Here is a 14,453-nt window from a genome sequence, read left to right on the forward strand (position 1 = left end):
GGCTATTACCCAGGGGTATTGGTAGCCCTACATGCAGAAGGATGCTGAAGCCTACGTAAAGAAGTGTGAACAATGCCAAAAGTTTGCACCTTTGATACATCAACCAGCTGCTGACCTAAACCCAGTGTCCAGCCCTTGGCCGTTTGCCCAATAGGGCATGGACCTGGTCGGGAAACTTCCCCAGGCAACTGGGCAGAGAAAATACTTACTGGTGGCAACAGATTACTTTACAAAATGGATAGAGGCAGAACCTCTTGCCAAAATCCGAGATGTGGACGTCAAGAACTTTATATGGAGAAACATTATCACCAGATTTGGGATTCCAAGAGCAATAGTTGCCGACAACGGAACACAGTTTGACAGCAAACTCATCAAGAACTTTTGTGCGAAATTCAAGATCAAAAATTACTTCTCAACACCAAGTTTTCCCCAAAGTAATGGGCAAGCAGAAGCATCCAACAAAGTAATTTTGGATGGAATAAAGAAGAGGCTGCAGGCAGCAAAAGGAAAGTGGGTAGATGAGTTGCCCAACGTGCTTTGGGCATTTCGGACTACGCCGAGAAGATCAACAGGGGAATCCCCCTTTACCATGGCTTATGGCACAGAAGCTGTCATCCCATTGGAGATCGGCATCCCAGGGATCAGGACCCAGGGAGTAGAGAGTGGCACCAACGACATACTCTTAGCCCGAGATCTGGATCTTTTGGAAGAACAAAGAGAAAAAGCTGCAATTCAGCTCGCAGTATACCAGCAACAGCTTGCCAGAGCTTACAACAAGAAGGTCAATCCAAGAGATTTTCAAGTCGGCGACCTACTCCTGAGAAAAGTCGTCGGCAACAAAAAGGATCCTAGAGAGGGCAAACTTGGCCCAAACTAGGAAGGACCGTACAGAATTACTTCGGTATTAGGCAATGGAGCTTATCGGCTTGAAGATAACGAGGGCAAAGCATTGCCAAGACCCTGGAACACTTGTAATTTGAAATTCTTCTATCATTAGATGTGCACTATTTTTTGCCGATGTCATCAATAAAATCTTTTCCCTTTTCTTTAAAACACATATGATGGATAAGTTACATATTGGTATTTTTGGAAAGACATGAATAATGAGAACCCAAGTAGAACTCAGGTTCACATTGGGGGCAGAGAGAAGACAGATTATTCCTTAATTCACTTGTTGAAATTTGTAGCAATTTACAAGTTGGAGTTAAGCTGATTCCTTATCTTCACTTGTTGAAATTTGTAACAATTTACAAGTCGAAGTTAAGCCGAGATTATTCCTTAATTCACTTGTTGAAATTTGTAGCAATTTACAAGTTGGAATTAAGCTGATTCCTTATCTTCACTTATTGAAATTTGTAGCAATTTACAAGTTGAAGTTAAGCCGAGATTATTCCTTAATTCACTTGTTGAAATTTGTAGCAATTTACAAGTTGGAATTAAGCTGATTCCTTATCTTCAATTGTTGAAATTTGTAGCAATTTACAAGTCGAAGTTAAGCCAAGATTATTCCTTAATTCACTTGTTGAAATTTGTAGCAATTTACAAGTTGGAATTAAGCTGATTCCTTATCTTCACTTGTTGAAATTTGTAGCAATTTACAAGTTGAAGTTAAGCCGAGATTACTGTTTCTCTTCACTTGTTGAAATTTGTAGCAATTTACAAGTCGAAGTGAAACCGAGGTTATAGTTTGCACACTTATAAGGTTGGTCCAACCAAAGAAGATGCTTAGCACTTGTTGAAATTTGTAGCAATTTACAAGATAACGTTAAGCCAACATGTGATCATCTGTTGAAATTTGCAGCAATTTATAGGTTGAGGTAAAAACTAAGTATATTGTTTAAACACTTGTTGAAATTTGTAGCAATTTACAAGTAGGATAGACCGAGATCACTGTTTGCAAATTACTTGTTGAAAATACTTCTTGAAACTTAAGAAAAAGTTTGCAAAGTTGATATTGAATAGTATATGTTTTACACTTGTTAAGACTTATGAAAAGATTGCAGGTCAATATCTTGCCGAAGTAAAGCTTGTAGTTATTACACCCGAGAAATGTAACCCCGAGAAGATTGCACAAGCAAGAAAAGAAGTATGTAAATCATGCAAAATATTCTGAGTATAGAAACCACGTAGAAGCAATCAAAGAAAAGACAAAGATTCAAGCGTTAAAGAAAAGGAAAGCTAAGTTAACATTTACAAAATTAAGAGGCACGTCGGCCACACAAAAGCTTACATTGTTCAGAAAAAGATAAAGAAAACAATAAAATACAAGTAAGCAAAAGAAGAACATAAAGTTAAGGGTCTTCTCCTCCAGATTGTTGGATTTGGAGATCAGATACAACCTCGGCCTCCTTCTCTGCCGCTATTTCGACGTCAATTTCCTGAAGAGTTTGTTCGACAGTCTTAACCTCGGAAGGGATGTCGGCTGAAACAGTGTCAGGAACAGCTTCAGGGATAACCTCATCACCTTCTTCATCTTGAGTCAAGTCAAGGACTTGCTCATTCTGAGGAGAGGACTTAGCCCCATCAGCATCCTTTGGTTTTCTGACCAGAGCTTCATCCTCTTCCTCATCGGCATCCTCAGACTCAGATTCAGATTCTCCTCCAGGTTGACTTGATAGAGGAGGAGGGGGGAACGGCAGAGAAATAGCATCGGCATTGCGGAAGGGTGAGTCAACAGGAAGATCAAGTTTCTTTATCAGGGACATCCAACCAAGGGAGAAGCCCCTGTTGCATGCCTGCCTGACTTGAAGTTTATACTCCTCAGTAACGTCGGCCATACCCTGGGCGTAGGCCTTTTCGTCAGCCGCCTTGATTTCGGCATCTTTAGTAGATAAAGCATCTTGAAGTTCCTTTTTCGCCTGGGCCTTTTTGCCCTCGGCCTCTCTCTTCTCGGCCTCAGCAACCTTTCTGATAGCCTCGGCAGATTAAGCCTTTCCCTCGGCAAGGGTTTGGGCTTTGGTGGTAACCTCAGCCTGGTCCTCCAGTTTTTTCATCTTTAATTGAAGAGATTTGTTTTCCTTTTTAAGGGCAGAAACCTCTCTCCTCAGATCAACCAACTTTGTCCTGTTTTCAAAAGCTTGCATTGAAAACGAATGGGCATGCTGAATGGCCTAAAAGAAAACAGAAGTGTTAGAAAATATTTTAAGTATGAAACAGAAAGAAAGTAGAAAATTCCAAGCAGGAACACTTACTTGAACGGAGTGCTGGAGCATTAGAGCGTAATTCTCGTACTCACTGTACTCAGCATTTCGCTCGAGGTCACCCGGAAGAAGCAACGCCGTGCTGAGGGCAACGCCGACATTTATGTCGTCGGCACTTTCACTGGACAGAATTGGTCTGTCTTCCAAAGCAATTTTGGAAGCCCAAGGGACATCCGGTTTCTTGGACCCCGAGGTAGTAGCTGAGGCTGATCTTGGTTTTTTTGTCTGTGTGGACTCAGAAAGTGGGTTTTCAGCAAACCTTTTTGCAGAAGTAGAAGAAGTCTTCTTACTCTCAGCCAGTTTAGAGATGGGCAGAGCATCCTCAACCTCAACCTCAGTAGCTTTGGTCTTGGGCTGAGCTTTTTTAATTCTTTTTGGCTTTGGTGGGGGCATGGTTTGCGTCGGTTGAGCGTCAACATCCGTGGGAAGGTCGGCTAGGAGATCTTGGGCAACAGGCTTCGGGCGACCCATCTCAGCAGTTTTGACGAGTCGTCGCCGACGCTTTCTTTCTGGTATTGGGATTAAGTATGGAGCTGAAGTTGATGGTTGGTCAGCTGGATCAGAGGTTGATCCTTGGTCAGCCCGAGCTGTAGATGCTGTTTGTAGGGTGGTAGCAGAGGGAGGAGATAAGCTCTTCTTCTTTCTTTTTGGGACGTCGGGCAGTGTGGATTTATATGTTGGAATAAAGTTCAGAAGCAGAGGTGCTTTTCTTTTGTGGACAGGCAAGTCAAGGAGCTTTTTCAGGTCCTTGCTAAGAACGTAAGATTGGCGAAAGTCTTTCGCTGGCTTGCGAACGTCTGCAAGAAGAAACAGACATTAGAAACAAATAAAATATTGAAGACTTGAAAAGAAACAACCAAGTAAATAACACTGGGCTCTTACCCTTGCCCTCTTTAACTGTTCGAGGAAGAGGGTATAGATGGACATCTTCGTCTGGGGCAAATTCCCAATTTCCAGAGACAATGAAGTAGTCATCTCCAGCCCCCTTGTTGGAGTCTGGGAGGTCGGCTACGGTTTTGAATTCAGTAGACCTCGGCTTGAGGTAGTAGACGTAACCTTTTTCCTTCAGGTTAAGGGGGCACATGGTGTAACAATATTGTATGTCGGCTAGGGTGATTCTAACGTTTTCTTGTCTAGCTAAGGCGATGATACCAAAAATCACTCGATAGGAGTTTATGACAAGTTGCATAGGGTTCAGCTTATAGTAATGTAGAATCTCGCGAAAAAGAATGTTAAGTGGAAGCCGAAGTCCACACTCAGTAAAGGCTACAATAGGAAGAGGCATGGTGTTTTCGGTAGGCATGATGGAATCATCATCCCCAACCAGTTTCAGGCGGACATCGGCAGGGACGGAGAACTCCTGCCTAAAGTACTCAAATTTGGTCGAGGTATCAACCCTATGTCTCCACATACCCATAACGTTGGCCTAAAGTCAGAGGGCTAGGTTTCAGAAAGAAGGTATTCTTAAAGGGTTATTGGAACCTCAGCAAAAACCTAGGAGAGTATTGGTACGGCTTGTTTCAGTTTTCCCTAAATTAAATGTTCTACAAACAAATCCCAAGCCTAAAAACTATGAAGATAAAGATCAAAGGCACAGATCTGGAAAGGAAAAAATAGAAAACAAGAAACAAAGAATGACGTTTCAGAAACGAAGAACAGAGGTATGGTTCTCAAAAGCATAAAAAACAAGAAATACAGGCTCAAGAACAAAGGCAAAAAAGTATTGAAACAGTACCAGTGTTCAAGACATGAGTGAAATCATGGAATAGACGCATCCAGATGAATAGTTCAGCAAATCAAAGGTTTGAACAGCGCAATAATGGCAGTAAGTAAACGAAAGCACATAAAAGAAATTGGGAATAAGAGGAACAGAGGCTTACCAGAACAAATGAAACCGGAATGAAAGTCGCCGAGGTAAGGCAACAGTTGCAGACAAAACGGAATGACGAAAGCTTCGCTGGAATGGAAGAATGAAGACAGTTGCAGAGCTTAGAGCTAGAGCAATGGTAGGTTTGAGAAAGTTTAGAGAGAGAGAGAGCCAGAAAATCGAATGCAAAAGTAAAGAGACGAAAAGAAAGGGGGAAAAGTTTTGTAAAAAACTTGAAACGGCAGCAAAAGCAGGGCATTTATTACGCCTGGAGCAACGCACACGTCAGACGGCGCAAATGGATGAAATACAACTTTCAGGCGCGTGACAGACACGGGCCAATGAGGATAAAGCACGTGAGGGGAACGGTTGAGAAAAAGTGCATGACAGCTCATGCACGTGGAGGAGTTCGTTTGAGTTCTTGTTCTTTGATGAAGGCATGTCGGCCTAAAATGAATGATCTCGGCCGAAGAGTTCACACGCCGAGGTACTGGGAGAAAATACTGATATAGGTTCCATCACCTCATAATACCGAGGTAATAGAACCTAGGGGGCAATTGTGGGGATGTATTTTCTGTATACCAACACGTGGCATGGTGATGCCGACGTGTCAGCAGAGGTGCCACGTGTCCTGGTAGTTATGCCGAGGTTACCTAGGCAAGGCCGAGGTGATCTCCGAAGATATCGGAATCCGAGATAAGCGGATAAGGGACAAGAGTCCTAGAGTAAAGAGAAGACTTTGCTAAGATAAGGATAAAGCTCTTAGGGAGTTTATCTTTATCTCTTGAAGAGTCCAAAATTGACATTGAATTGGAGTCCATAGAAGTCAGACTTCTAGTGGGACTTGGATTTAGTAAACTATAAAAGAGAGACACCCCCATGGGTCTAAGGTACGCAGTTTTATACTCAAGCTTGTGAGTTTAGCACTTGATTATCTTTGAGAGATATACTGACTTGATCGTCGGAGTGCCCTCGGGTGAAAGAGCCACCGCCGGAGCCTTTTCTTTCTGTTACAGGTTTGCTGAAGCCATCTATTCTGCCGGTGCTCTCCAGCTGATTACTAGGCGAGCAGTGTGGTCAGAAAATTACCCACACAGTATGGTTTGGTTTAGGAGTAAATTAAGAATTAAATTGTTATTTGTGGTTTTAAATAATTTAGAATCAACTTAAATCATAAAAGTCTTAGAATCAAATTAGAATGAATAAGTAAAACGCAATTCGAATCTTATCACCAGATACAATATGATTATAAAATATTATTCACAAATTACTCAAACGTTAAACAATATGTCATTATTTTATAAACAATAATGATTTAAATAAGTATTTAGAATTAGCTCTACTATTATGGCTTATTTTGGCAATCCAGTCAAAAATCAGCTTTTTGATCTTTTTTTGGTCACATTGTCATTCTACTTTTTTTACCCATTTTTAAAAAAAAAAAATTATAAAAAATTAAGAAATTAACTTACTTTTCAAAACAAGCCTACATAAAAACATGCTTGCAATGACAGGCTAATCAAGTACTTAATATTTACGATAAATGACAAGGTATATTATATATGTATATATTTATATGGTCAAGTTTGGTTTCAAATGGTTCAGTAACTGTTAAATTATAGACAGGTTAAGACCAAACCGAGCATTGAAGAAACAAACCAAATCATGCAATTTGGTCTGGAGTAGACCTTTTTCAATTTTTTTAATAAATTGTTATTTTAATATAATTTTTTTTCAAGAAATAATCAATGTGTTTGATTTTAGTTTTTTAAATTCAGTTTCTGAAAATTAATTTTTTTGTTTTTAGTGAATACTTTTAAAATTTTAAGTAATTTTTTTTTATTTTTTTAGATACACCTTACTTAGATATATCTAAGGCCTCGTTTGGGAACAAGCTATTTTAGTAATTTGTTAGCATTTTATAAAAAGATGTGCAGAAAAGTAAAGAGAATGATGTGACAACTTATAGCGACTTTTTGACTTTTTTGTTAAAATAATTACTTTTCAAACGAGGCCTAAATAGTAAAATATTTGTAAAAAAATATTTTAAAAAATTAATAAATATACAAATATATGAAAAATGTACTAAATTTTCATTTTTTTTATATTTTTGGTATTTAGTAAATTTTTCCACAAATAATATATTTTTAAGTGTATTTATGTTAAGTGTGTCTAAAAATTAAAAAAATTGCTTAAAATATTAAAAAAAAATTATTGAAAACAAAAAATATGGAAAATAAATAAGTAAAATTTTTTGAAAAGTGTTTTTTGTAAACCAAAACTAAGGGTTCGTTTGGGAATGGGTTGGCTTTTTGGCTTTTTTAGCTTGGGGCTAAAAAACTCTCGCTTGGAAATGATTTTTTGGTTTTTTTGACTTTTTGTGAAAGAAAGAATGTAATGATTATGAATTGGATGTGATATTTTATCTTATTGGGTTAAAAAACTTATTTTGTCTTTTTGTAACTAAAATAACTCCAAATCCAACCCAACCTTTCTTCCCAAACGAAGCCTAAATAAGCTAAATATTTTTTTTTGATTATTTGTGCCAAACTAGTCTGAATTTTTTTCAATTTAAATTTTTGAAAATTTCTCTTCTCCCAAATCAAAAGAGTTACTTAGCGTGATCTAGGGGTTTAATGATTGATAACGCCTAAACCTTTTACAAGTTTTAAAAAAAAAAAAAAAAAAAAAAAAAAAAAGAAAAAAAAGAAAAGTACCTATATAGACATTTTTAGCTTTTTGTATTCAATTAAAATCATTAGTTTTGTTGTCACACGACATATCAGTTTTGCGTTGTTTTTAGTTTTGAGTTCCATACTACAACTTAAGAGATGGTTTGAAATAAAATGATATAAATAAGTGTATTTTTTATTTTCTATAAAAAGATATATAAAAAAAGGGAGTAATTTTTTTCCAGTCCTAGAACGGATTGGAGGGTGCTTTTTGGTCTATGAGGGCTTACTACAGGTCCCGTTTCGATAATTCAAACAGTTCAATATGTAGAAATCGTCGAGTACTATATACCTATAAAAAAATTACGTTATTAGATATCGATAGCTATCTCATCGGATCAATTTTCTGTCAACTGTTAATTTGTTCACCGTCAATTTTTTTTTTATACAAAATTGATTTGATCATATAGTTATCAATATCCGATCAACATGATTTTTTACAGTCATATAGTACTCGACGAGTTCTACACATTGAACGATTCAAATTATCGAAATGGGACCCGTGGTGAGCTCTCATGGGTCAAACAACACCCTCCAGTCCGATCTAGGACAGGAGAGAAGCTACTCCCATAAAAAAATAAAAAGATGATATGATCTAAATAAGTGTACATATTTAAACAAATATACTTATTTAGGGAATGCAAACAAACTCTTATGCTGTGACATCGATCTAATAGAAATTAAAATTGAGAAAACTACACTTCAGTAAAAAATTTATAAATTTAATTATTAATGTTTATAAACTGTGCTATTGATTTGAATTTTATTTATTTATTTATTTGAAAAGATCCACTGCCTTTTAATTTCTCCATTGCCAGTAGTAAGAGCAACCTCATCAAACTCGGTAGACAACTTCTCCAGCTAAACTAGCGAGATGAACTCCAAAAAACCAGGCGCATCAATCTCGCTACAAGCGCGCCAAAATTTGAGGATGCTATATTAGCTCGTTACAACAAACGATCTACTGTTCATCGTTATCCATTTTTTAATTTTTTTTTTCCCGCAAACTCTACCTTCTTCCTATTCCGTGCCAAAACTACATAGCGGCAACCACTCCACATCATTTGCTTTCACCATATCTGAAACTCTAGTTCTCTCTCTCTCTCTCTCTCTCTCTCTCTCTCTCTCTCTCTTTGTGTTGTACTCTAGATTTGGATTAGATTGTATGAATTGGGGTCTGTAATTTTATTTGAGAACCATCAATGGCTCTTTGATTGAGTTAAGTTGTTTGAACATCGTTGAAAATTTATATGCACAAAATTCTTATATCACAATTGTTTGATAAATTGCCTCAATGAAAGTGAATGCATATGTTGATATTTTAAAGCTTAGATTACTTGTATATTCTTAAAATCTTTAAAATTGGGTAAAGAAAATTTCTATCATACTGAGAAAGAACATATATAGCTTGTGATCTTTATGGTTTTTTTTTTATACACATCGTATACAACTATGATATAATTTTAAGATTTTTGTTGAGTAATTAGTATATAAAATTAATTTGCCCCATTGTCTACCACTATTTAGTTAAAAGTGATCAAGTGTGAAATGTATTGTTGATTGTTCATGTCGTTGAATATAACTCAGAGAAAGGATAGATAAAAGTGAATTACTATGAGAACAAGTAGAAAAAATAAAGGGGAAGTGTGTTCAAGTTAAACAACAAATTGAGCCAAAACCAAATGTTTAGCCCTTCGTGTTTGTTACCTTCTGTATATCTAATTAAGGCATTAAAACTTTTCCGTTGTCTGAAATCTCAAGCATATAAAGCTAATGTTCTTGATGTGCATAGACAAATGAAATTAAAAAGAATGATAAAATCCTCACATGTCAAAGGGGCAAGAAATGGTCATCCCCAGCTTTTTTTTAGTTATAATTAAGTCATCCTACCTCTGCCTATTGTTTAATCTTTAACTCCACTTTTTGGTCTCTATTTTGTTTAAGTGGAATAGAAAGGAAGTAGTGCTTTAAGATTTTAATTTTTCTCAACATACCATTTTAGAGTATAACAATATGGATAAGTCATTGAGGGTGTGAAGTGTGGTGAATGTGCTAGTTTTCTAATGGATGCTTTGCTGCTATGGTGTGGAGTATCCCTAATTTCCTGCACAATCTAGAGGGCATTTTCTGGCTTGCTGGGAGTTGGATGTGTTGGTGCCTTACCAACACTTTTTTTCCAACCTTGTTTGCAGTTTTTGCTAGCATTTGATTGGGTAGTTGCTTCCATATTAACTTTGTTGGGATATTAGCTTAGCCACCTATGATGCTTCCTTATATTAAGCTTTTGTTATGTAATTTTGTTTACATAATAAAATCTTCCTTTTGCCTTCAAAAAAGAAAAAAAAAATCAAATTTTTGTAAGCAATTATCAAAACACTCCTCCAAGCTCAACCCTTTACTCAAACTTATATCAACATGAGTTTTACTTAAAGGGAGACTCAAATTCTTCACTCAAATTCATATCAAATTTAATTTTTTTAGCAAAAAAAATTGTTAACTCCTCTTATTTAATCCAACGAAAACTTAACACATGTGCTCTTTTTCCCAAATTTGAGTTAAGGGTTGGAGGCGGTCTTAGTATGCTTCATTAAATTGATTTTATTTTATACGAAAGTGTTAAGTTACTGTCTTGTTGGGATAGATTCAATCTGAAATTTTTCACTCTATCTTGAACGATGGATTCATTTTGATTTGATTCACTCTATCTTGTAGGATGGATTCAAGTGGAGACCCTTTATTTACCAATCTCTTACAAGAGGCCTCCAACCTTGACAACCAATTCATGAAGTCTCAATATCTGAACCAAGTTAGTCAAGGTGCTGGCCAAGAATCTCAGTTTTCAACCAAAAAAGAATATGCTACGAAAAAGTCACACAGTGACAACTTTTCTAAAGAAGAAAACAATTTGCTTATATCGGCTTGGCTTAATACTAGCTTGGATGTAGTGCATGGAAATGAGCAAAAAAGTAAGACATTCTGGAGGAGAGTTGGGGAGTACTTCCACGAGCACAAAACATTTATTAGTGAACGTACTGATAATTCTTTGATGAACCGATGGTCAATCATTCAACTTGGAACCAATAAGTTTTGTGGGTACTTTGCTCAAATTGAATCAATGCGTGAAAGCAATGTGAATGAGCAAGACAAGGCATCAATTACATAGATATTTAAACATTTACCATGCAATATATTTTAAAATTTTGATATATATATTTTCAAATTGGCAAGGCAAAACTTATATACCAGAAGGTTCATAAAACCTCATTTCCATTCAAACATTGTTGGAATGTGTTGAGGCATCAACCAAAACGGTTTGAGACATACCAAAAGACAAATCCAAAAAGGAGTCGAAATTCCACATCTTCACCTTCAACACCAGAGTTAGTCAATCTAGAGGAAGATGAGATCTCACGAGATACGTCTATACAATTGGAGAGACCAATTGGCAAGAAGAAAGAAAAAGAAAGGCAGAAAAAATTGAAGAGCCAAGATACTACAAGTTCTCCAATTGTAGACTTGCTAATTGACATGAAAGAAGTGAGAAAGAAAGGAACTAAGAAAAAACTTGAAATGCTTGAGAAATCATACATTATTCACATTGAAAAAGCTAAAATGGAGAAATTGAAGGAAGAAGAGAGAATCATGATGATGGATACAAGTGGGATGTCCCCAATGCAACAAGAATACTATTATCAGCACCAAATGGAAATCATTAAGAGTCGAAGAAAGAGTAACATTTCCGAGTAATTTATGAAACTGTTATGTTTGTTGTAACTTTTGACTGTTAGTTTGGTAGCTTTTGTTTGGATGAAATAGTTGGATACTTTTGTGCTATCTGGTTTCCTGATGTAGAAACAGGGGTTCTTTTTTGTGACTTTTGACTAAAGTAAGGTTTATGTATATTTTGTAACTTTTGCCTATATAATACATTGGCATTTTGTAAGCTCTACTTATTGGAGTTAGATTCTATTTCTCAATAAGAAACATATAGATATTATATAAGTTGATTTGCATTAATATGAAAACATGACAAATTAAAAACTACAAGTCGATAGACTAGTTTCTTGCATATAGCACATAGGAAATCAAAATGAAACTGAGCTGAACTGGGCTGTTTTTGCTGCTATTTCGGGCTGTTTTGTTGCTGTTTTACTGCTGTTTTAGAGCTACTTTGCTGTTGTTTCAGGGCTATTTTGTTGTTGTTTCGGGGTTGCTTTATAGCTATTTTTGTGCTGAATTTGGGGCTGTTTTGTGGCTATTTTTGTGCTGAATTTGGGCTTCATTTTCACCTCCAAAAACTACAAAATAATAGGATGAATTAATATGGATAATTTATAACATTTTGATCAAATGAATTCATCAAACAAAATCAAAAACATAATATAAATAAAATCATCAAAATCAATATGTCTAACAAATGACTTTCCCAAAAATATCTAGTGTTTAGGTTGATATAAAAGGTTGTAATCATGAGAACCAACCTAGTGTTTAGGTTCATTCTCATTAATTCCAGATTGGCTATAGATTTGCCTATTCCAACCTAAGATTGGCTATAGATTTGCCACAAGTGCTTAACCAAATCCGATTGGAGTCGAGAATGAGTTTTTCTATCTCTTATGCGACGATGTTGTTGAATAAATTCCATGGTATTAGGCGTACGTTCAAGTGACACTTGTGCATGAGGGATTTTATCGATTTGTTCATAATCAATGTTTTCCTCTCCTCCGTCATCTCTTTCATCCTCAGTGATCATGTTGTGTAGTATTATACAAGCCTTCATAATATCTTTAAGAGTCTGAAGATCCCATGGTTGTGTAGGTCCACACACAATTGCAAAGCGTGCTTGAAGCACTCCAAATGCACGTTCTACATCCTTTCCATACACCTCTTGGGCCTCAGCAAAATGTTTATTCTTTTTTCCTTGTGGACGAGGAATTATTTTAACAAAAGTTGCCCATTGTGGATATATATCATCAGCAAGGTAGTATCCCATGGTATATTCATTTCCATTAATGGTGTAATTAAGTCGAGGAGCACGCCCTTGAGCAAGCTCGGTAAATATGAAAGACCATTCTAAAACATTGATATCATTATTAGACCCAAGTAATCCAAAAAATGCATGCCATATCCAAAGATCATATGATGCTACTGCTTCCAAAATAATTGTTAACTCATGTGCATGGCCAGTATGCATACCTTTCCATGCAGTTGAGCAATTCTTCCAAGTCCAGTGCATACAATCAATGCTCCCTAACATCCCAAGAAAACCGCGACTTTCACCAACAGCTAGAAGTCTAGCAATGTCGTCGTTGTTTGGTAACCTCAAATACTCATCAGAAAAAATTGCAACCACTGCTTTGACAAATTTCTTTAGGTTTTTCATTGCAATACTTTCTCCAATCCTCAAGTATTCATCCATAAAATAAGGTGCTACTCCATAAGCAAGCATTCTAAGAGCCGTAGTTATTTTTTGAAGAGCAGACAAATCGAGCACTCCATCACCATTTCTTTTCTGAACAAAATATGGTTCATAAGCTTCTACTTTAGATTGAATACGGAGAAAAAGAGAACGATTCATTCAAAACTTTCTCGAAATAATTTGGGAGGATATACTGGTGGATCAGCAAAATAGTCGAGAAAAAGCCTTTGATAGCCTTGCAAAGGATTACGCCAAACAAACTCGCGTCGTTTACGAGCAGCATGTCGTGACTTTGATGAACTCTCGGCTTCCATAGAAGCTATTGTAACTATCTCCAACTCATCATCGGAGGCGGAGTCATAAAGAATCATGTCTAGAAAATGAAGATCCATATATAAAAAATTAATGAGGATAGAATGAAAGAAAAATATTTCATTTAGATTGTGAGAATTAGAGAACATATGTTATTGTTTATAGTAGAAGAATATGACCATTTAAAAAATTATGACCGTTGATAAATATAGCCGTTGGAATGCACAGCAGAATGATTGAAGAATATGGTCCAGTTTTGGATTTGGGGTCTTTATATTTTTCCCAAAATGCACCAGTTGGCCACCGTGTCGGTGACTTTCTAATAATCCGATCCATTCATATTTTAGAGTTGATTAACTAGATTAACCACAAAAATTTTCAACTCAATCGGAGATCAGCACAATGGCTGCCCGAGCCAAACCGCAAGCCCCTGTTTCCTCCAGGAAATGCTACTTGATCAGGCCCCTAGAAATGCTACTTGATCAAGCTAACTCATTAATTTAATAAAAAAAAGAAAGAAAAACAAATACAATAAAAAAAATATTTTTTAATAGGATTAAGTTAGAATAGAGAGTTTGATGAAGTGGGTACTAAAAATATGACTAGCTAAAACAGAAAAATAGCTTTATAAGTTATAATTTGACTAAAATTTTAAAGAGATTGGTGTGGATGCTCTAAGTAACCTTGCCAGGAAAGAAATGAAAACATGTACTCAAATCCTCTAAAATATTATAGGACAAATTATATTAGAGGTATTTATATTTTGTTTCTTATATTATTTTAGTCCCTATATTTTTAATTTACATAATGTTGACTCTTAATTTTAAATTTTATGTCAATTTGGTCTAATTGATAATATCATTAGTGTTTTTGACTGAAAATAATCATTGAATTGTTTGAGGTTAACTCACTAAGGTTAGTAA

At 36.1% G+C, this 14,453-nt stretch overlaps 1 protein-coding gene across 1 annotated transcript; it reads right to left on the bottom strand.

Annotated features, from left to right (window-relative positions):
* Positions 1–12,339: 12,339 nt before the first annotated feature.
* Positions 12,340–13,589, bottom strand: LOC114288750 (uncharacterized). Its single transcript, XM_028232341.2, has 2 exons — positions 13,413–13,589; positions 12,340–13,311 (listed from the first exon to the last, which is right to left on the bottom strand). Exons 1-2 carry the CDS (start codon positions 13,587–13,589, stop codon positions 12,340–12,342), a joined length of 1,149 nt encoding a protein of 382 aa, XP_028088142.2.
* Positions 13,590–14,453: the final 864 nt, after the last annotated feature.

This window comes from Camellia sinensis, chromosome 2, assembly GCF_055761805.1.
Source record: "Camellia sinensis isolate YWXY chromosome 2, ASM5576180v1, whole genome shotgun sequence".
Lineage (NCBI taxonomy): Eukaryota > Viridiplantae > Streptophyta > Magnoliopsida > Ericales > Theaceae > Camellia > Camellia sinensis.